Source organism: Ambystoma mexicanum, chromosome 8, assembly GCF_040938575.1.
Source record: "Ambystoma mexicanum isolate Mex_15411 chromosome 8, UKY_AmexF1_1, whole genome shotgun sequence".
Classification (NCBI taxonomy): Eukaryota; Metazoa; Chordata; class Amphibia; order Caudata; family Ambystomatidae; genus Ambystoma; species Ambystoma mexicanum.
The window spans coordinates 321384224-321408486 of NC_090929.1; the positions used below are offsets into that span (position 1 = coordinate 321384224).

At 48.8% G+C, this 24263-nt stretch overlaps 1 protein-coding gene across 1 annotated transcript in view; it reads left to right on the forward strand.

Annotated features, from left to right (window-relative positions):
• ENTPD2 (ectonucleoside triphosphate diphosphohydrolase 2) overlaps positions 1–24263 on the forward strand; it is a 289034-nt gene that overhangs the window by 217352 nt on the left and 47419 nt on the right. Inside the window, exon 4 of the mRNA XM_069609737.1 lies at positions 23756–23915. Within this exon, the coding sequence (XP_069465838.1) occupies positions 23756–23915 (160 nt within the window). The remainder of the gene's footprint in view (positions 1–23755; positions 23916–24263) is intronic.

Consider the following 24263-nt stretch of genomic DNA (forward strand, 5'->3'; position numbering starts at 1 on the left):
CAAGATGTCTGGATTGCAGGCTGAATCTGGACAGAATGAGCTTGCGTTACACCCTGAGGCTGGCACCTATGCCCAGGTTTGCCATGTTCCACTGCCCCCAACGGAGGTGGTGACTACAGACATGCTGCTGGTTATACAGTTCAAGCCTTGCTGGGACGAAGCTATCTTAACAGGTCATTGTCGTTACATGCCAGTCAAAAGTGTGTAGTCACAATCGAGGTAAATGTAATCCCTCTTTTGACTAACACACATCCAGGTATTAAAGGATATGTCCATAGTCTCGCCGTACCCCTCACTGCCACATATTCAGCTGCCACAGATGCTTGCTCCCGGGAATGAATGCTCATGGTGTACCAGGAGGAAGTCCTGCATCAGATGGAGGTTCTGCAAAACAGCAGTGGCCAGACCGCATGCAGTGCCAAACTATCCACCACATGCATGCCCTGGACAGCGGGGCTGCTGCTTGGATGGGGACTGGGTTTGCAGGGGCGGGTAGAGGATCATCCGTGCTGCTTAAGGGAAATAGACCGGAGTCATGGGTATGGTACCCACATTGCTGGCCCCCACACCCGTTGATGAGCCAGACACCATTCTGGGCAAGGGTGCAAGGCTTTCCCCTAATTTAGTCGACATAGCGGCAGTGGTAGGAAGAAATTGATGAAGATGCTACCACGAGGGGTTGTCAGTGGCAGGAGATTGATCAAGTGTGGCACAGTGGCCATGAGAGGGCACTCCAGAGACATGTCGCAGGTTGGGGGGTGGCAGTGAAGGACATGGTAGAATGATTAAGGGCCCACTAGGAATATTTAAGTAAGAAATGGCACAGAGGAACGGCTAGGATTTCCAACACACTGATGATGTTCCTCCACTTTTCTGAACAGAGGGGAATTGTCTTTGTAGCAAGATCAGAAGAAATGAGTGCATGCACAGTAAACACCACCTGGTGCTTGTGTGCGTGAGGGGAGTTGGGTGCAATTTGGCTGTAGTCAACAGCCAACAGTTGATGGGTGGGCAGATCTGGTGGTATTTCATCTTGAGTTGCACAGCATTCTTGGAGGCCAGAGTGTGTGTGCGCAGAAATGCCTAGATCTTTCCCCTGGCCCCTTCTGTTTTGCAGTTAGGTAGGTTACCCCATCACACCGCGTTGGTGAGGGCGTCTGTCTGTGTGGTAGACATGTGGTTATGGACCTACCATGGACTCACTCTGAACACTACCTGGGTGTCCTCTGCTATGCTGGAGGGATCTGAAGAGGTGTCCCCTCTGAGTGCCCTTTTCACACAGGGCTTCCATAGCTTGGTTTCCTCTGATCTGATGATGGCATGGTCTGCTGTGTTGGCCGAGGCCTTGACGTTCACCATTGCTGCATTGAATGTGGGTCTTGGGCAGGTGCTGCTCTATACGCTCTCTACGTGCATGGTCGGGGCACATGCAGTACCTTCTGGTGAATGTGATGGGTTGAAGGTATTGCTGGCTGCTATCCTCCCAGCACATGGATTAGCGTTATTTCTGGTGCTATTGTGCTGGGCCGATTGGGTGTGGCTGGGTTTTGCAGGTGGACCACCTCAGCAATCAAGTGCGGCCATGCAAACGGGGGTTTGGTCTTGTGCAGAGCACATTGCTGATTGGTCGTCGAGTGAAGCATGGTTCCAAGGGTGTCTTGTTCCGAGTGGCAGACGCAAATGGTTGTGTGGCAATGCATAGCTGCCCCTGAGTGCCCTGTCAGGTTACCTGTTGGCTGGTGGGGCTGGGCCTACCGTTACTGCTTCAGGTTTGAGGCATACACCCAAGTTGGAGTCTGGTCTTAAAGTGCTGTCGAGATGGCCTCTCCCACTGCAGACACTGTGGGTGGTGTCGGCGTCTGGCGGTGTGAATGGCCCGTTATTTGTGACTCATTGGCTTTCCATATGGTTTTGCAAATCCATGGAATGTGTATGGATCTGCACCAGGGACCTTGAAGCCGTGGCTGACCCCCTGCGTGTGTGGGAGTGTGTTGCACACGAGGTGGAATTCCTAATGTGGAACTGCCACTGACCATATAGTGTATCATTTTATACTGTGCCACCGTAGTAGTCTCGTTGGTGATCGATGGAGGGGCGTCTCGACTTCTGATGTATTTGTTTAGTCCTGCTGGTAGCTGTGTTGCAATGGAGTAAATGCTTGGTTTGGGGCAAAGCCCCCTAGTCTCAGGATTTTGCTTTGTGCCTTCTGTGAGCTTTTTTCCTCCATTGGTGTGGAGGAACTTCTCATGTTTATCAGAGTGTGGGCATCTCTTACCCGCGCTCGCGTGTAGGCTGGAGTTTCTTGATGGGGTCCTGCATGTTTTTATTCACGTGTTTTCTGCATATCACCTGCAACTGTCAGCTGGACAAGGGCAGTGTGTGTTCTGCACGTGCAGAGACGGTCCGGGCTAAGAATTACATTTTGCAATTTTCTATTTTTAAACGTTGTTCTTTTTCCAACTTCCGTGGCTGTGTCCTACGGTCAATGAGAATTCCAACTCCCAAACCGCTTCACCATGCAGCCTTTCCTATCCGAGACCAGCTGTCAGCTGACCGGGACTTGCCGTCAGGACCCCGTGGACCAGATTCCTGGGCCAATGCCAGCGCTTCACTACGTGTGCAACTGATAATGTCACAGTCCAAAGAGCTTTTTACATTCGGATTTAAAATACCGCATTTCTCAATAAATGTACCCTGGTTGCTACTCAGTTCGGGATAAGTCATGTCATTTTTGTTTGGCGCTGGGAACTGTTTAATGCCTGGCTGGGTCCCCCAGCTGCAAGGCACGCATTGGCCTTGAGCAGATACAGGCTAACGGTATAGTAAAGACCACTGTACAGCCGGGCTTGCTTATGTAGCCAGCCTCCACTTCATTTGTCTGACTGAAAACTGAAACCTGGATTTCACCTAATAACACGGTTGCTCCTGCTGCTCTGGCTTCCTCTTCTTTTTTCTCTCACCCTCCCGCAGCCAGTCTGGACTTGGCGGTGGGGTTGGCATTCATGCTCTGTCTCCTTTGGTCTCTGACCCTGGTCCTTTGCATCTTCCATTGTTCTCTCGCTTGCTTTCTTAGTAATCGTCCCGCAGCCTTGTTTCTTCATCCCGTGATGACCTTGATGCTCTTCTCTCCTCCCTTCTAATTCCTCATTTTTTTTCTTCTTGGTGACTTTAATCTCCATCTATCATCATTTCACTTATCTGTTCCCTTGCTATCTATTCTTGACTCGTATAATCTTTTTTTCAAATTCCACCTCCACCTCACACATCTCTGGGTCTACTCTGGATATTATTTTCTCTTCAATTCCTGCCTCCTCATCTGTGTCTGCCCTACCTCTCTACTCCTCTGACCATTCCTTCCTTTCTCACTTATTCTTCCTCCCCACCCCACTCCTCCCCCTCTTTCACAACCTTCTTTCGCCGCAAATGTATGTCCCTTTCAAATCTCTTCTTTCTCTCCTGCAATGTCCTCTCTTGTTCCTTCTACTGATGTCTTTGCCTCCTTATCTGTCGATTCTGCCTCTACTCTCCTTTCTTCGAACCTTGCAGACACTCTTGATCGTCTTTATTCTTCTCCCTTTGTTACAGTTTTGAGAACTTTCTCAGCCTTGGATGACCCCCACTGTTTACTCCACCCACTGTTCCCTGCGTAGGGCCAAAGGGGCAGTAGCATAAATCCAAGACGATCTCTGATCTACATCTCCTGTCTTCCATTCACTCTCTTTGACTCTATGCTCCTTTCTGCTAAATAAAGTTACTTTAAAAATCTATTGGCCTCTCTCTCTTCCCATGCTCAGAGTCTATTTCTGAAACTTAATCATATTCTTTTGCCTGCTCTCGCCAATCCTGACTCTCATCTCTCTTTGCATCTGACTTTGCTACTTCTCTTAAGTCTCCCTTCTGTCTTCCTCTGCTCTTTCTTCATTTCCAGTTCCTCTTCCCAGCTGCTCTTTTCCTCAGTCTTTTCGCATCTCCTTCTTCCCAATTTCTCAATCTGATATCTTATCTTTCTTATGCAAAGCCCATCCCACTGCTGCTCCTAGTGATCCTCTTCCTTTATCTTTATCTATCGCCGCCACCTTCTCACCCCTTCCTCCCCCTTTGGCTGACTCTCACCCTGACACAGCCCTCTCCTCGCTCCACTCTTCTATATCTGATACTCTTGAAATCCTTACACCTGTCATGAGAATCCGCCTGAACCCCAAAGCCAAGTGTAATTCCTGGTATGACTCAGGCCTCGTCTCCTACTCAAGTGTAGGGTGGCCAAGAGGAAATGGCGTGCTTCAAGTTCATCCTCTGACAAACTGGCCTGCCGCCTGCTGCAAAGACCATACCGGCTCTCAGTCCTCACCAAGAGAGCTCACATCCAAGCCCGCATCTCTGCAGCATCTAACAACTCGGCTGAACTCTTTAAAATCTGCAAGGAACTGGCCAATCCTGCTGCAGTCTCTACCTCTCCTGTCCCTTCCCAGGCCCTCTGCGCAGCACTGGCTTCTCACTTCATTTTAAAAACTCAGGACATCCTGTCCTCACTCTCCTCCTACCGCCTCCCTCCCCCTATTCCCTGCTCTTCCTCTGGCTCTTCTGCAACCACCCCCCCCTCCCTCCTTCTGCCTTTCCCCTTTTCTCTGCTGATGAGGTTTCCAGACAAGTCCGTTCTATGAAGGTCTCGTCAAAACAGGTTCACCCCTGTTCCTCCAAAACTATCAAGGACCACATCGACTCCCTGGCTCCTGCCCTGGCTGACTTCTGCAATCACTCCTTCGCCACTGGAGTCTTTCCATCCCCCTTTAAGCATTCCCTTGTGCACCCTCTTATTAAGAAACCCTCTTCCGACCCCTCCTGCCCGGCTAACTATCGCCCAATCTCCATCAGCCCCCTCCTGGGCAAGCTCCTGAAGATCTCCCAGCTTAATCTTCACACCGAATCTATGGGTTGTCTCCATAACCATCAATCTGGCTTCAGAGCGGCCATAAGCATGGAAACTGCTCTCCAACCTTGACTCTAACACTGTGTGTGTTCTCATCTTGATTGATCTTTCTTCTCCCTTTGACACTATCAACCATACCATCCTGCTCAACCGTCTCCGTGATACCCTGGGTGTCACTGGTCAGGCTCTGGCGTGGCTGATTTCTTTCCTCTCCAATCGACCCTCCCAGGTCCAACTTGGGTCCTTCCTCTCTGACATCTTTTTCTCTACCTGTGGTGTCCCCCAGGGATCTAACCACTCTCCCGGGCTGTTCAACCAATATCTGGCACTCCTTGCCCACCGCATCGCCGCTCTCTGGCCCAACTTTCAGTGCTATGCGGATGATACCCAACTCATTTTCAGGCTACCCTCAGCCTCCTCCTCCCCTTCCCTCATCTCTGACTGTCTGCTATCCATGAGTGGTGTGCCGCCAATGACCTCGGCCTTAATGCCAGTAAGACTGAGATTCTACTCATCGGCACACCCACTCCCTCCTTTCCTGCAGCTCTCTGGCTGGCCTCTCCAGGCCCTCGTCCTGCTCCTACCTGCAAGGCAAAAAACCTCGGGTCATCTTCGACTCCACACTCTCCTTCTCTCCTCACATTTCTGATGTTTTGAAGAAGTCACTACCAGCTGCACCTCCTTAGAGGTATTCTTCCTTTCCTCTCCTTACCCCAGCAGCTCACTGTCTCCAGAGCCCTGGTTCTCTCTAAGCTGGACTAGCGTAACAGCCTCTATCTAAATCTGCCTGCCTCTACTCTCCGCCCTCTGCAACTCATCCAGAACAGGACTGCAAGACTTGTCCTTGGCCTCAAGCCCAGGGACCGTATCTCTCCAGGACTGAAATCTCTATACTGGCTCCCAGTGGCTGCGAGGATTAATTTCAAAACCCTCTGCATTGTCCACAAGGCCTTCTGGGGCCTGGGGCCGAAATACCTTCAACTCTCCCCTCCTAAATATCTTCCTTCTCGAGCTCTTCGCTCATCTGCCTCCAACTCCCTCAAGGTCAGCTGCTTCTCCAAGCAACGAGTTGGGGGTAGATCTCTCTCCGCGGCAGGGGCCTCCCTCTGGAACAGCCTTCCTGTCTCCCTGAAACTTGAGAACCATCTCCGGTTCCGGAAGCTTGCTTCTGCTTTCTCTCCCCCTCTCCCCTGCTAAATTCCTGATTAAAACTACACTGAATCGGCACCGGGCCACTCACTGATCTCGGTCTCTGGCCCAGCCACATGCCCCTGGCACTGCCTCCCTGGCAACCACTGCACCGCGGGACTGTCTCTATCCCTACAGCCCCCCCTCAGAGCACTTCTTCTGCACTTACCTTGCACTTGCCACCAGCTGGTCCCTTATTTATTTATCCTATTATTCCACTATCCCATGTACTGCACTTTTCCCTCTCCCTTGCCCCTAGCACTTTCCCTCACCCCCTTCCCATGCACTTGCGCCATCTGAATGACACCTGGCCTAGTAAGATCGTTGTCGGTCTTCCCTTTGTGTCCCCCCCTCCCTGCCTTGTCGTGCCTTGAAACACTTGTGTATAGGCGCGTTATAAATGCCATATCGTATCATATCTCTTATGCCTTCTGTCTATTCTTCACTACTCCCCTATCTCACTGCTCTGTTTAACTCCTCTCTGTTCACTTTTCTGCCCGTTTTCAAGCATATATCCATCCTACCTATTCTCAAGAAACCTACTCTCGACACTTCCCTCCCATACGTTTCCACCCAATCTCACTTGTACCATCTCACTTGTACCATTTCACTTGTATCCTTTCTCTATAAACTACTCAAACGTATTGTCTACTCACAGGTTTCTAGCTTTGTTTCCCTAAATTCACTTCTTCCTTCCTATCAATCTGACTTCTGGGCCCGACACTCTTCTGGCCATCTTTAAAGGCCTGCTATCCTCCCGCTACTCTAAACTCTCTTCCCTTGTAGTTCTCCTCGACCCATCGGCTGCATCAAATACAGTTGATCACTCTATTCTTCTTTCCTCTCTCAGCCAGCTTGGCTTTCGTGATTTTGTCCTAAACTGGTTTTGCTCTTACCTCTCTAACCATACTTATTCTGTCATTTAGGCTGGGCACTCTTCTTCTGTGGTCTCATGGAGTATTCCAAAGCTCTGTCTTGTGCCCTTTGCTCTTCTCCCTATTCACTACTCCCCTGGCCTCTTATCACTTGTTTCGGTCTTACATATCATCTCTACGTGGATGATGTGCACATTCTCTTGTCTTTTTCTTCCTTCTCTGGTTCTATTGACATTGACTCTTTCCTGTCTAACTGCCTGCTGTCTGTCCGAGCCTGGATGTCTTCTCACTACCTCTATCTTAACCAGTCCAAAACAGAGTTACTTTTCTTTCCTGCCACCATGATTCCCACTCCTTTTCCTCTGTTGTCTAGTTCCTTTCTTCCTACCTTTCTTCCGATCTCTGCTTCTGCCCATAACCTGGGCATCACGTTCGACGCACCGCTTTCCTTAACCTCACATATTGCCTCTATCTCTATATCCTATCACTACCAGCTCCTCAATATCCGCAAGGCCCGTCGCTTTCTCGCCTTGAATGCCACTCGGCTTTCAATTTCTTCTCTTGTCTTTCCACGTCTGTTCTATTTTTCTAGCCTCCTCTTTGGTCTTCTTCTCTATCAGCTTACCCCTCTTCGTTCCAGCTATCATGCTTCTATATATGTTCTTTGTGTCCTCTCTCCAGGTGACTATTTCCGCTGCCTTGCAACCTCTTTGTTGGTTCTCTTTTGATGCCTGCCTTCTTTTCAACTTTCTTTGTATCCTCTTTAAATATCTCTATGGCCACCAACCTTCCCATCTCTCTTCTCTCATCTCATTCTATACCTATTTTCCTTCCCTCTGGTTGCAATCGCTCTTTCTTCTCATGATTCCTAGACTCCCCGTGCCACTTGTCATCAACGTTCTTTCTTGCTAATAGCGCTGAAACATTGGAATCCTTTTCCCCTGTCTCTTCGATCTCTTCCTTCCTTTCCTATGTATAGCTCTCAGCTCAAGAACCATCTTATCCTTCCTCTCTCTCAGTAAAACTTCCCTATCATGTTTTGTGTTTTTCATTACTATTGTATCGTGCTGTGTTCTACATACAGTGCTTGGGCATTAGGCGCTAGAAAAGAAACATATCTATGCGCTCTTCAAGTATGTAATGTAGGATGGGAAGTAAGTTCTAGAAAAGCCCTGGTGCTTGGCCCGAATTGTTAATGAGGTCTAACAATAGCATATGGAAATCGTTATGGATTTCCTCTCAGCTATTCCGAATGGTCATGGTGCAGTCAATAACTACAGATATTGACTGCATTCTGAACATTCATTCTGTCTTCAGAAGCAGACGGTGCATCCACAATACACTTCCTCTATGGCATTTTTTGTTGTTGTTGCAACATCCTATTTGGTACAAGAAAGAGAACGTTAGAAAATGCTTTCATTTTCTTACAGAGAAACCGTTTACATGACACCGAATTCATGCTTATGTTAAACCTGTTCCAGTTCAACCAAGTTGCAATTAAAATGCCTAACTTGTGAAGTCCTATTTAAATGCTACAAAATAAACCAAATTTAATTGACTAATTGTCGGTTTACTTTACTGCCTGTTAAAGCACAAGTTATTACTTCACCACGAAATCTTCAAAACATGTATTGCTACTACCACCATGTGCAAATAGCCTTATAGACCACAGGAGCTGTCTTTGTCACTTGCGATAATGAGCCTTCCCACACTTATGTCCCTTGGCTTTGCCTTGGGCATAACTTGGTGGCAGATCATTATCCTGCGATAACCACCCGACCCATCCCTTAGTCTATACGGCTATAATGCTCCATAACCATGGTGGAGCTTGCTTTAGACTACTGAGTAATGTTATTTCATAGCGTTTGGGAGCTTCTGTACAGTTGTAGAACTTTTCTACCCTGGCCTTCAAGAGGAACAAGGGCTGGCACAGGTACATCTTTTCTGGTCACCTGTCGCTCTTCTTGTGGTAGGGTTCTTGCTCTTGGACAATTAGGCAGAACTCGTCCCCTGGTAGCGCAGGAAGTCCTCTTTCGATGCATAACGCTGCAGCATCAGTGGAGAACAGATTGTGTTGTTGCAGTGCTTCAGTGTTTCCTCACGGTTCCTGGCAGTTGCTAGTGGTGGTTTCTAGTGTGCCTTTGGTTTTGGTGCCACTGGATGTTGTGGTTTGTGGTAAATGGTGTGTATGTCACGGTGTAGGACATGTGGACCTAGCATGTCTCCTGGTCCCGTGTCAAATCAGGTACCTGGAATTACATCTGGTCTGGTGTCATGGGGGTGTGGAGGGTGGTTAACACTTCAGAGATCTTTGTAATTACTGTTCACCACACCAATGTTTGACTTAAACTTTTGGACAGACATCACTTCTGGGGAATGTGGTTTTCCATGGAGCGCGGGTATAGGCACTGGGGTAGGGTCCCACTACTCCATGGAATCTGATCTGTGAACAGATGCCGTTGAGGATGGGGAGCAGTGGACTGATGGTGTACTTGTAGAGTGGGTACATTCTACCAGTGCTTCCTTTCCAGTGTGCGGCTTGTTCAACGTGGCTTTGGTACCGTGAGCATGGAGGTAGTTCTGATTGTCGGGGTCTCACGTGACATTCACTGTTGACTTGGGGGTGGTAAGGGGTTATGCTATACTGCTTGCAATTCCAATATGAGTTATTGCTGTGATTTTGCTGGGCTCTAGGTTGTACAGTTCCATCTGCTGGTTGGCAGGTGTTGCAGGCTGTTAAGACGGATTTCTGAACTCTGTCCTGGCGGCGCAGAAGTTCAGAAGGCCAACCTAATTACTTGGGACAGGGTAACCTCTGGACAAGCCAGACCAATCAGGGTAGCGATCGCGGCGGTCAAGACTAGGTCTCAAGAGGGGTGAGGGTGACTGAAAGCCCGCAATGCGCACACAAAGCAAGGACACTTACAAACTACTCCAAACAGGTGTTATATTAAAAATATATACACATTTATTCCAAGGCCTTTAAAACAATGACCATAGCGAGAAATCACAATACAACTCTAGTAAACCAACACATACCATACCAATACAATATATATACAAATACAAACAAGTCTATAGCGTTAGATGCACGAAATGTGTAGTCCACCTAAAAGGGAAGGAAAACGGGCAGTGCGAAATAATGCTTAGACCCAGTCCGCCTTCAGAGGCACCTAACTAAAAGGAAGTCCGAGCCCTACGAAGAGTGGAGCCTTGTGCTCAAAAGTACCTGCACACGCTGGTGCCAACGGGCAAAAGGGGGAGTCTCTTTGAGGGAATCAGGCAGTTCAGTTTAGTGCACAAATGAAGAAGAACAGAGTTCCGCGACTCAAGCGCAGCCTCCACTGCGGGCAGAAGCAGAGCGCGAGTAAGGAAAGGCGTGCTGTTTTGACACAGCGGGGAAAGGCTATGCCCTCCTGCAGGAGGGGGCGACCAGTTCCTAGCTATGCTACTCGCCGGTCCCCGATGCAAGCAGACCCAGGCTTCTCCGTGTCAGTTTCAGCCGCCGGCAGGTTCAGGAGAGCATGGGACGTCTCGTCGTCGTGTAGATTCTGCAGCAGCAGAGTTGAATTAAAAGATGTCCCAAACGAAGTGAACCCGCACAGTTTGTTACCACAGCAGGGCAACTGAGCGGCTGTGTGTATCTCAGCCAAATGTACACTACTCACTTCAGACCTAGGAACGCCAAGTGTACGAATCGTGTGAGAGTGACAAGGACTAGAAATACAACACAACCTGGCGGCGGTTACAGAGCAAGACTCCTGTGTAGGCTGGTCAGTCTGCTGGATGGCCCAGAGACACTTCCGAAGGCTTACGTGCAGGAGATGGTGAAGATGCCGAGAATAGCTGTTCCCGCTATTCCAAGGGTCGAAGTACCAGTACAGGCCTTCTGGTTCGATCAGAGGTAAAAAGGGTTTCACAAGGCGACAGCAGTGCAGAGGAGCAGTCCTTCAGCGGGTCACCAGCGATTCCTCGGTTCAGCCTCGTGGTTGCAGGATACTTGGCTCCTGTATTCCTTCATTCGTGAGAACTCAGGAGATCGACATGGTAGTGGTGTTTCCAGCCCCCTCTTACCCACGGTTTGCGCCACAACGGAGGGGACCAAATGGGAGATCCGCTCATCAACACTCACACCATACGTGGGCCTATCACGGACCACGGTGGTCCCAGGCATTCACACCACCCTAGACTCTCTGGCACCCAGGATGTGTATTGGGACCAGACATCCCAGCCCACATCCTGGAGGCACACACAAGGCCTGTAGAAGCCCGCAAAATCATCCATGTTTCGCTGGAAAGTACATGCCCAAATGAGGAAGGCCCCGGGTCGGCTCGACCTGGGGAAGGTGAAGGGAGCAAGACGGTCAGCAGACAGGACAAAGGAGCCTCGTGGTCTGGCCATTTTGGAAGCCAGGCCACCATTTTGGGCTAAGCGCGAGAAACTCGCATAAAACGCCAAAAGGAGCTCAAAACACAAACGATCGCTGCCACCATTCCCGTCATTGATTCACTTGCACCGATCAGTTACAATCCAAAAAGAGTATCTAGGGCCTGTAGAAGGCTAGAGACCCAACAGAGCAGTAACTTAGCTTACAGTCCCCTCTTGTGTCATGTTGCACGAAAGCCGCAACATGATAAAAGAAACTACGGAAAACAGCGTTTCCCGGTACTGACTGTCTTGAGGGCATGTCAGTTTCCCCGTAAGAATGGAGCGAAAGCCCAGAGGAGTGCGGCAGAAGGCTGCACTTCTCTGGCAAAGTCGAGATCAAGGTGAAAAACAACAGCAAAAACTTTAGGGGTTGCCACATGGAAGGAAAATTACCCACAATTACGAAATCTTTCCTAACACTCGCCCTTCCCAGACTATGGACAGGGGGAACTAATCCACCCCTGGATGAGTCTCTTGTTCAGGTCGGTTAAACATTCTGGACAACCCATCAGCATTGCTATGTTGGACACCTGGCCTATGCTCAATAGTGAAGTCGAAGCCTTGTAGACTTATGGACCACCTAAGCAACTTTGGATTCTCCCCCTTCATGTTCATTAGCCACTTTAAGGGCTTATGATCAGTTTGCACAGTGAAGTGGGTCCCATAGAGGTAGGGCCTCAGCTTCTGTAGGGCCCACACAACAGAGAAACCTTCTTTCTCTACTGTGGACCATCTGAGCTCTCTGTCCTTAAGCTGGCGACTAATAAAACCAATAGGGTGTTCCTTACCCTTCTCATCTACTTGCGATAGTACAGCTCCTATCCCAGTGTCAGAGGCGTCCGTCTGCACGATAAAAGGTCTTTGATAATCGGGGGCCCTGAGGACAAGGGCCTGGCACAAGGAGTCTTTTAAGCCGTTGAAGGCCTTCTCACACTCGTCGGTCCAAGTTACCTTCTTGGGTTTCTTCGGAGTGGTGAGGGCAGTCAGAGGGGCAGCTATGGTGCCATAGTCTGCCACGAAGTTGCAGTAATACCCCGTGAGTCTTAAGAAGGCTCTCACTTGGGTCTGTGTAGTGGGGGTAGGCCAGTCTTGTGCTGCTTGTACTTTACTGGGAAGAGGCTGTATCCTCCCTCCACCTACTTCATGTCCAAGGTAAACCACTGAGCCTTGTCCAATCTGGCATTTACTAGCCTTTATGGTCAAGTGTGCTTTCTGAAGAGCCTGGAGCACAATCCCGAGGTGTTTCACATGGTCTTCCCAGGTGGCACTGAAAACTGCTATATCGTCCAGATATGCAAGACAGAATTCGTCCAACCGATTCAAAACATGATTCACAAGCCTCTGGAAAGTGGCAGGTGCATTTTTCAACCCGAACGGCATTACCCTGAATTGGTAAAGGCCGTCTGGAGTAGAAAACGCTGTCTTCTCCTTGGCATGTTCTGCTAATGCTATTTGCCAATAGCCAGCAGTGAGGTCAAACGTGCTGAGGCACTTGGAGGCACCCAAAGTATCCACCAGCTCATCTGTTTGAGGCAAGGGGTGTGCATCTGTCTTGGTGACAGCATTCAGAGCCCTGTAATCCACGCAGAACCTCAATTCAGAAGTGCCTGTCTTTGGAACCAAAGCCACAGGGCTGGACCAAGGACTACTAGAGGGTTCAATCACCCCAAGGTCTAACATCTTGTTGATCTCGGTCTTAATATAAGACCGTACTTTGTCCGACATCCTGTATCCCCTACTTTTGGTAGGTACACTGTCTCCTGTGCCTGTTATGTTTGCACCAAGGTGTCAAACCAGGCGACTGTGAAAACAGGGGGGAAAACTGCCTAAGCAAACTTTTCACCTCAGCCTGCTGATCAGAGGTCAGGTGAGGGGCCACTCGGACACCCTCAAAGGAGCTATCTGAAGGACCGCTTTGGAACAGGTCGGGGAGAGGTTCAGACTCCTCTTCCTCAACATCTGAAGCCAGTAGCAGTGCTGCGATTTCGACTCTTGGGACGAAAGCCTTCAGCCTATTTACGTGAAACACTTTTGGAGCCTGTCCAGGCCTTCCAAGGTCCACTAAATAGTTAACCTCACCCAGGGGCTCCACCACTGTGTAGGGGCCTGACCATTTGTCCTGTAAAGCTCGAGGCCTTATAGGATTCATGATCAGGACTTGCTGACCAGGTGTAAAGTTGATGAGGGAAGCTTTCTGGTCGTACCAATGTTTCACCAGCGCTTGTCCTGCCTTCAATTTATCACTAGCCAAGCCCATCAGAAGTACCATCCGTTTTCTGAGCCCCAGCACATAATCTACTACGTTGGTAGTAACAGGGGGAGTGGGCATCTCCCATCCCTCTTTGACTATGGCTCAGGGTCCCCGTACAGGATGACCGAACAGAAGTTCGAAGGGGCCGAAGCCAACACCCTCCTGTGGTACCTCAGTAGGCAAACAGTAAGCATGGTAAAAGAAGATCCCATTTTCTTCTGAGGTTCTTCCAGAGCCCCAATCATGCTCTTTAACGTTCTGTTGAAACGTTCCACCAGACCATTGGTCTGGAGGTGGTATGCGGAAGAGAACTTGTAGGTGACCCCACATTCTTTCCACATAACCTGCATATACTTCGACATAAAGTTGCTGCCACGATCCGACACAACTTCTTAGGGAAGCCAACCCTAGTAAATATGCCAAGTAACGATTTTGCAACTGACTTGGCAGTTACAGTTTTCAATGGGTTGGCCTCAGGATATCTGGTTGCATGGTCGACCAGCACCAGGATAAACCTATTGCCTGAGGATGTTTGCGGGTCAAGGGGACCAACGATGTCGATCCCTACCCTTTCGAATGGTATTCCCACAACTGGGAGTGGTACCAATGGAGTTTGGATTGTCGAGCCAACCTTACCAGATAACTGGCAGGAGGCACAACTCCTGCAGTGACTTTCTACTTGCACCCCCATCTTGGGCCAGTAGAAGTGCATGGATAACCTTTGCTTGGTCCTCTTAATACCAAGGTGACCAGCAAGGGGCACTTCATGCGCCAACTGCAGGAGGAAGGGCCTAACAGCAAGGGGAACCACCAACCTCCTATGGTCTCCTTCTGTAGACTCTGTGGGCTCACTATACAGGAGTCCACCTTCCCAATAAATCCGATGCGTCCCAGGAGGTTCACCCTCAAGCTGGGAGCAGGCCTGTCTCCTTAGGCCTTCCAGAGATGGGCACTCACGTTGGCCTTTACTGAATTCGTCCCCATCAGGACCACCTTCTACTAGTCTTTTAGTTCAGGATGGTCGTTTGGGTCAAATACTTCAGGCATCGCCACCTCCTCGTCAGGCCCGGGCGATTGACCAACTTCCTCCACCGCAGTGGTAGGCGAGCTCAGGGGAATATTCTCTTTCCCTCGACTTGACTTGTTTACTCCTTTCGCCTTGGGTTTCCCCTTTGGCTGGGGCGGCGTATTGGTCTTGGCCAATGCTGCCCGTGCTTGAGACCGTGTGTAGGGTCTTTCGGCAGTGTCTCCTACGAGCCCTAAAGCTCTGAGATTACCCAACAAGACCTTTCCTGGGACGTTTCTCTGAATGCTCACTGGAATCCTGACTGCTGTACCATTTAAAGTAAGATTTACAGGTATTACTGGGAACATACGGAGTGGGCCGTCAGCCAACTTAGTGGGCATCAGAGTAGCTCTGGCAACTTCCTCTGAGTTTACCAAGGTAGAATCCACTACAGTTCGACTGCATCCACTATCCCTAAGAGCTGGAGTATCTACTCCATTGATCAGCACACTGTATTTAAAGTAGTGCTTGGTATTATCTGGAGTCCTAGCATAAGCCTCTGCGACTTTAGGCTCTCAGGAACCCAGGGAAACTAAAACTACCTCAGCTTCTATCCCGCTGGGAAATGAGTCTGAGGAGAAGGATGCTCCTGTAATCTCTTCTTCCTCGTAGGAGGAGACGGCCAGATTAGCGGAGTGGACCCCCAAAGGTCTAACCTTACACCGGGGATCCCCCTTCACGTGGTCAGTTGCTCCACAAGCAAAACAAGATCCATTGGGTCTGTTTACATAGGGAGGCTTATTGTAACCAGAGTTCTGTTTCGGAGGCTGACCTCCACTACCCTGCGAGTTCTCTTGTGTCTTACCCTTATTTTTCTTTTTGTGGCCCTTTTGAGAAGAAGATTTATCAGATTCTCCACCCTCCTTATCTTTGGACTTTTTCCCTTCCTCCTGCTTACCAGGATGAGTTTTGTCCTTATGGGACACTCGATGTGACACCCATAAGTCTGCTGCAATGGCCAGCTTCTTAGGATCCATCTCCTTCGAATCGGCCAAATGCTGCTTAAGCTCCGGGGAAGAAGATGCAAAAATGTGTTCCAGCATGACCAGATTTATCATGCCTTCGAAAGTAGAAACCTTATAACCTTCGACCCAGCCAGTTAAGTTTTTTAAGGATTCAGTTACATAAGATATCCAAGTACCACCTTCTTTTTTCTTGTACTCTCGGAATCGTTTTAAATATTGGGCCGGAGTCTTTCCAAACTTTAAAATGAGAGTTTGCTTTAACATTGCAAAATCAGCTCTCTCAGCCTTCGACATTTACATAATGGCACTACAGCCAGAATGGGGCAGTCTGCTGAGTAACCAGGCAATCTTATCAGCATTGTCAACTTCTTGAACTTCACATGCATACTCAAACGTATTCCGCCAGTCCATAATGTCATTCCTTTCCTCACACACTGAGCAGATCTTTCGGAAACCGTGGATGAGAGGAGGCCCCAGACCCATGTCCAGGACCCTTGGACCCATTTGCAACCTGAAGCTTGGCCAGTTCCAACTGGTGATCCCTGTCTTTCTGTTTTTCTGCCTGTTCGATTTTTAGCTTGACGCTATTGAACTCAAGCTCTTCCTGTAGTTTGGCCATATTGAACTCAAGCTCCTTCTGGCTAAACAGCAGCTCTTGCTTCTTGAATTCAAGCATGGCCTCCCCATCGACACTGGCAGAGGAAACATTAGACATCACATCCTCCCTGTCCTCGTGATCGCGGTGGATCAGGGCAGCGGCAGAACGTCGGTTCTACCAGTGAGAGCAGCCCCACCTCCTTCCGCACTTTCCTCAGAAGTTATAGCGTCAAGCCGCGCTTCTTGCCACGCCACGATTCTTTGGATCAGAGCCAATTTTGTGCCTTGAGAGGAAACACCTCTCTCCGCACATCTTTTTCAGTGTTTCTGATTTGGAAGCATTTAAAGTTAACAAGGTATTTGTTTCCATACTGTTAGATAGGACTATGGCCTTTTTAAAGTTGTACTATAACAATTCACTACGTGTCCCGGTAGGAATAACTTGAAATGCCTTAGTTTGTGCGCAACACTGGATACCTTCAGTCGTATTCCACTGCTGTACATCAATTTGTTAAGACGGATTTCTGAACTCTGTCCTGGCGGCGCAGAAGTTCAGAAGGCCAACCTAATTACTTGGAACAGGGTAACCTCTGGACAAGCCAGACCAATCAGGGTAGCAATCGTGGCGGTCAAGACTAGGTCTCAAGAGGGGTGAGGGTGACTGAAAGCCCGCAATGAGCACACAAAGCAAGGACACTTACAAACTACTCCAAACAGGTGTTATATTAAAAATATATACACATTTATTCCAAGGCCTTTAAAACAATGACCGTAGCGAGAAATCGCAATACAACTCTAGTAAACCAACACATACCATACCAATACAATATATATACAAACAAGTCTATAGCGTTAGATGCACGAAATGTGTAGTCCACCTAAAAGGGAAGGAAAACAGGCAGTGTGAAATAATGCTTAGACCCAGTCCACCTTCAGAGGCACCTAACTAAAAGGAAGTCCGAGCCCTACGAAGAGTGGAGCCTTGTGCTCAAAAGTACCTGCACACGCTGGTGCCAACGGGCAAAAGGGGGAGCCTCTTCGAGGGAATCGGGCAGTTCAGTTTAGTGCACAAATGAAGACGAACAGAGTTCCGCGACTCAAGCGCAGCCTCCACTGTGGGCAGAAGCAGAGCGCGAGTACCGAAAGGCGTGCTGTTTTGACACAGCGGGGAAAAGCTATGGGCTCCTGCAGGAGGGCGACCAGTTCCTAGCTATGCTACTCACCGGTCCCCGATGCAAGCAGACCCAGGCTTCTCCGCGTCAGTTTCAGTCGCTGGCAGGTTCAGGAGAGCAGGGGATGTCTCGTCGTCGTGTAGATTCTGCAGCAGCAGAGTTGAATTAAAAGATGTCCCAAACGAAGTGAACCCGCACAGTTTGTTACCAGAGCAGGGCAACTGAGCGGCTGTGTGTATCTCAGCCAAATGTACACTACTCACTTCAGACCTGGGAACGCCAAGTGTACGAATTGTGTGAGAGTGACAAGGACTAGAAATACAACACAACCTGGCGGCGGTTACAGAGCAAGACTCCTGTGTAGGCTGGTCAGTCTGCTGGATGGCCCAGAGACACTTCCGAAGGCTTACATGCAGGAGATGGTGAAGATGCCGAGAATAGCTGTTCCCGCTATTCCAAGGGTCGAAGTACCAGTACAGGCCTTCTGGTTCGATCAGAGGTAAAAAGGGTTTCACAAGGCGACAGCAGTGCAGAGGAGCAGTCCTTCAGCGGGTCACCAGCGATTCCTCGGTACAGCCTCGTGGTTGCAGGATACTTGGCTCCTGTATTCCTTCGTTCGTGAGAACTCAGGAGATCGACATGGTAGTGGTGTTTCCAGCCCCCTCCTATCCACGGTTCCCTTCGCGCCAAAACGGAGGGGACCCAATGGGAGATCCGCTCATCAACACTCACACCATACGTGGGCCTATCACGGACCACGGTGGTCCCAGGCATTCACACCACCCTAGACTCTCTGGCACCCAGGATGTGTATTGGGACCAGACATCCCAGCCCACATCCTTGAGGCACACACAAGGCCTGTAGAAGCCCGCGAAATCATCCATGTTTCGCGGGAAAGTACATGCCCAAATGAGGAAGGCCCCGGGTCGGCTCGACCTGGGGAAGGTGAAGGGAGCAAGACGGTCAGCAGACAGGACAAAGGAGCCTCGTGGTCTGGCCATTTTGGAAGCCAGGCCACCATTTTGGGCTAAGCGCGAGAAACTCGCTTAAAACGTCAAAAGGAGCTCAAAACACAAACGATCGCTGCCACCATTCCCGTCCGTGATTCACTTGCACCGATCAGTTACAATCCAAAAAGAGTATCTAGGGCCTGTAGAAGGCTAGAGACCCAAGAGAGCAGTAACTTAGCTTACAGTGCCCTCTTGTGTCATGTTGCACGAAAGCCGCAACATGATAAAAGAAACTACGGAAAACAGCGTTTCCTGGTACTGACTGTCTTAAGGGCATGTCAGTTTCCCCGTAAGAATGGAGCGAAAGCCCAGAGGAGTGCGGCAGAAGGCTGCACTTCTCTGGCAAAGTCGAGATCAAGGTGAAAAACAACAGCAAAAAGTTTAGGGGTTGCCACATGGAAGGAAAACTACCCATAATTACAAAATCTTTCCTAACACAGGCCAGGAGCAACAGCCTTAGGCTTCTGGGTTGCAGGCTTTTCGTTTCGGGGGTCGCAGAGTGTAATTTCTCTATTCGATATGCTTGGTCCCACTACTGAGTGCGCCATCCATGTCTCTGCAAGTGATGGAGGTGCAGCCCAGCTACCTGGCATCCAGGCCTGGCGCCGGTGCGCTGGGTATATTCGAGTCCTGTGGCTGAGAGTGCCAGTGGCAACTCAGTCTCTCTATGGAAACACAATTTACACCAGACTCCACAGTCCGCACAGTGCAGAAGATCCTGAACCGAGTATGAGTTAATGGCGTGTAGCATACCATCAGGGGGGATTGAAGGCGACCTGCCCTCCCTTAAATTATGAGCAATGCCCTATGGTCCACCTTAAGTGTCGCACCCCTCCTTTCCTTCGCTTCTGACCGAGATCCTGGCACTGGCAGGGCCTCGCATAGTTCCCCTTAAGCGCACATTTTCTATTTGACATGAATGCATTGATAATGTGGTGCCCTCTTCCCTGGTGCCAAGCGGTTGGAAGTCTGTCTCCCGCCCAGTGTAACTATGACTGGGGTTCCTGACATGCTTTAATTTAGATTTTAATTCTGTGGTTTACATGTTTGTGCAAGGAAAAGGCTGCCCACCAGGCAACAATTACTAACAAATGGGTCACAGGGGGCAGGCATATCTTCAGTAAACCGTTGGGTGAACAGTTCAGAATCTTCATGGAAACTGCTTCTGGGTTGTGCTGGCCTCTCAATTGTTAACCATATCCTTATCATAGCCTGGCGTGCATAGATTCATTTGGGTAAGAAAAGGTAAACTAAACACTTTTTGCTGTTTGCTTGATTCATAAGCAACATTTCTTTTTTTTTTTTTTTTTTTTACAGCTTTACACATTTTATTCACTGAATCCCTAACACGCAGCATACCTCTTTACTATCAGGTGTCCCTGATAGTACAACCTACAGGAAAGTTTGAAAGTTTTTATTGAACACGCTTTGACCGAGTAAGCCTTTGGTGCATCAGAAATACAAACCGAACTTAAAACCAGAATACCAACCCAAGAGGAAAAGGTAACACTTAGACCGAATCGACATGAACAGATACAATGATCATTTTGTACCTTTTTAGTATCACACTTTTTCAAAGAAGGCCAAAGCGGAGACACTACTAAGCCCAGGGGAACTGAGGAAGAAAGTACTAATACTAGTACAGGAAAAGCATGGAAACTTTCTGCATTCGTGACCATCATTGGTTGGCTGCCATACTTGGAGATGTGTTGGCTTGGTGACTGATCTCGCAGGTTAGGTGAGGCAGCCCCCAGCCTCCTTCGAGTTTCTTGATATGCTATGTGTAGTTGACCACAGGTTACATATTACATAACACATTTTCCAGGCTATTACAGAGGAGCAGGAAATGGGGAAGATTGCTATTAACACATTCCACAACTATGCAGTCTCTGTTGCCAGAGGAACACCATTCATCAATCCGGAACCCATGAAGAACTTCCAAATCATGTGTTCTTATGCTCTGAAGCCCCACGTACTGGTGTAACCAAGCAAGAAATGTATTTCGTCTCTCACTGGCTTCTCCACATTGGTGATAACTATGTTCCATTTGTCCTGAATGGGTCCTCTTAGTTTGATATCTGCGATCACCTGCATTTGAGTTTTTCCTAAACGGAGATAGCTTGGTGTAGCAATTCTTTGTTTTGAACTGGCTAGACATGAAAGGGGCTGTGCAGGTCCACATGAATTACCTTCCAAAGCTGAAGAGGAAATTAGCGAGGTAGACTGATATATGGAGGAGCACGCTCACCCTGCCTTTTATCTGATTTCTACTCCAGCCACACTTTTGATTCTGATGTCTACTGAGCTAGTTTGACAGTGTTTGTCCGCTGTTCTCCAGGGGGCCTTCATTACTCCCAACTCAGCAGACTCAAGTCAGTGGGCCTCATTCTGACTTTGGCGTCCACGGAATGAACGGTGCTGGTAAGGGACTGGTACCATTCATTCCGGGACGCCACATTACGAGTTCTGTAGCGGGTCACCCTCTGTACGCCTGGCCAGACCAGACGTGCAGAGCGGGACTCGCTAGCAGTACAGGATGCTAACAAAGTGCCCGTTGTTAGCATCCTCCCCATTCCCATTGAGCCCTCAAATGGGAATGGGGACGTACCGAGACCGGGTCCCGCGAAAGGGAATTACCGGGCCCTCCAAGGCCGGAATAGCCCAGTAAGTCCTCTTTTCCGCTACCAAGACCCAGGTTTGGGGGTAGCCATGCCGCTAAAAACGGCATGGCTACCTCCAAACTCGTAATGAGGCCCAGTGTTATTTAGATTGTCTGTCTGTCTCTGTCTGTCTGGGTTTGCTTATAACATGCCATTCAGAAGAGGTTTTCCATTCAGAGCCAGTCCTCTCCTGAGATGATGTAACACCACACATGTGGGTCTGTGATAAGACACTTCCCTGCACCCTCATTGAAGACAGCGGAAGGTTCTCTGCAAGTGTTATAATATCTGTGACTCCTACTGTGTTCCACCTGATGAGTCACCCTTTAGTTCCCCAAACTACTGACTTCCTTGCCGTAATTCTCGGGCTTTGTGTTTGCTTTCCTAGAACGTTTTATCAATCCAGGTTCCGGGGATGGGATTGAAATCTGCGCGGGAGATGCTACTGAGCATTCAGAATACACAGGGACGGAAGCTGGAGGTGGATTGTGGGACCTGGTGATACCACCAACATGTTGTGCCCCATTCTGACCTCTACGGTCTGTCTCTTCTGCAGCCTTACCGCCATCCTCTGTCTCTCACTCCTACTTTCTTCCCCCTAGTCGCTGTCTTCTTGCACTCCTCTGCAAAACTTCAGAGAGCAGCCTTACTCTTGCTGATGAATGTAGGTAAAGATGGAGTAATAAGCTCTGATAAGGGCTGCTTAGCTTCCTGGACCTCTCTGGGATCGTGGGGGATCATGGGAGTGATACCCCCATCCCAATAAGTCAGTGATTTTGGGCTGCATAGAAAATGTGACTGCTATATAGGTAGTAGGTCGTACTATCGTACTATATGCATCCTCTCTCACACTTGCGTGGGCAGCTGAGCAGGCAGAGAGCAGCTTTTTCTGGTGTGACATTGTAGAGAACATTTTCTGTCTTTTTGTATAATATATTGCAATTTAGTACCCAGCGAAATTCGAGCAGAATGCAACACGCATTCTGATTGGCTCTCACCGGGTCATTACCTGACCAAGAATCCCTCGATTCTCGGCCGGGATTCCAGCCTCCTTGTCCATGACGGGGGGTGTGGCAGCCCCTCAGCCAATGAGGAAGCTCGAAGTGGGCCATCCCGCTCCCGATGGACTCCAACGGCCATGGTTATTTTATTTTTTTTCTGTCCCGAAATGTTTCGGGCAGAAAAAAAAGCTTAGTGCCACGGTCACGCAAATCTTGTGGGCTGGGGTACTAAAAGCAATATGACTTTCACTTGGGCCTTTAACTATGGGCCGTGGGCATTGCCTGAGTCGGTAATGCCCCCGCAGCTCGGGTCATATTGCTTAAATAATAATACAGCCCATAAATTAAGATTGCAAATTCACTTGGCAAAACATAGGGGAACAGAATAGAGAAAAAGTCTCAGACACAACGTGACCTGATCTATTTTTGCTCCTACAGACTCATGCCAACAGCTACAGAGCACAAACGCATATCGAGTGTGACATGTTACTTGCCTAGATACATAATGCCTTTGAGCGGGCTCTCTGTGCACTGCTGCTGTGCTTCCAGCCCGATGTCCCCAGCCAAGCTGCCTTTGAACAGACCGCAACTCACAGTACTGTGAGAGAATGGGGGTGCAAACATCTCTGATTTGCAACAATCATGCTAATTGCTTGAAAGAGAAGCCCTCACATGGATTACCTCCTTGTGCATCCTTACTCTTTCCAGGACTGTGAGGCGGCAGACCTGGACTTGAAGTAATGAAGATTTACCGGTAAATAATCGGGCCACTACCCAACAAGGTTTCTTGGTCCAAATGGATCGGTCTCCAGCAAAATGCATATGTTACGTGATGCCCTGCCTAATGGTTGACAGATGTCGCCCACTGACAGCCAACTAGTCATATGTTGGTCTACTGTCATCGCTTGGACGGCTGATGGGAGTGGATGGATTTATCATATATTTGGTGGTCATTGGTGCTAGAATTAAATGTAATGGAATTATTATTTTGTACAGTGATACTTGAAAGGTCAAGACTGCTGCAGAAGCCCACTGAAACTGGCAGGGTATGGGTTAATGGTTTGCTCAAAAAGCTGTGCTTGATAATTGAACCAAAACAACCCTCAAAGTGAAAACTGGCTCCCAGAGGGGTAAATTGGGCATTTTAGTGAGAACTTGAGTTTGGATAAAGTATTACAACAAAATATTCACTCAGACCAGGGGTGCATTTTTCGAACATCACCAAAGTGTACATTTTGTAATGTAGCACAAATATTCCCAATAGGTCTCTTATGCATAAACGGGGTATTTCTGTGTAAAGCCCCTGCCGTGTCTCCTCTCCATTAGTGTGTTCAAGAGGGTCCTCTCCACGATGGACGTCTGCTTTAAACGCTGATTGTAATGGGCCACCTCCAGCACAGATCTCTGCTCGGATATTATATTTACCAAAGTGGAAATAATGCTGCTTAGTTGCGTAATAGGTTATGTGATAAGGTGCTGTAACTTTTGTTTAGGATTTACTGCTAGTAACTGAACCGCACAGATCCATGGAGATCCTGTGGTAGACATGCCCATATGTTTGCACTGTGCAATGATGCTTTTTACTGACCTGTGTCTTGTCTTTATTTGGTGCTAGTCTCTTGGACACTACTTCCTCCAACCACGTTTTAGAAGCAGTGAGCTCCACCCTGCGGTCATACCCTTTTGACTTTCGAGGTGCAAAAATTCTCTCCGGCCAAGATGAAGGGGTGTTTGGATGGGTCACTGCCAACTACCTTCTTGAGAACTTTGTTAAGGTAAGGTAACTGCATCTCATATGTATCCATTTGCAATCCCATCTGTTTAAAGCTGTGCCCACGCTTGTCACATATCCTTTTCACCATAATGTGATGCTTTCTCAACCATCAATGCTTACGTATTACATTTGTATTTGTGGTTGAGGGCTCTCAATCTTTGCCCTCAAGTGTCGGTAGTCCTATTCCAGTCCTTAGATCTGTCGATTATTAGTTATTTGCACTGAAGGCCGAGAGAGCACCCCATACGTTTGCTGGGATTTTGCGTTCCATCCAACGATGTTTGCCTGGGTTCAGAGCTAGATGATGCCTGCTCAGTCTTGCTCTGCCTCCTTAACACCCAGGCAATAA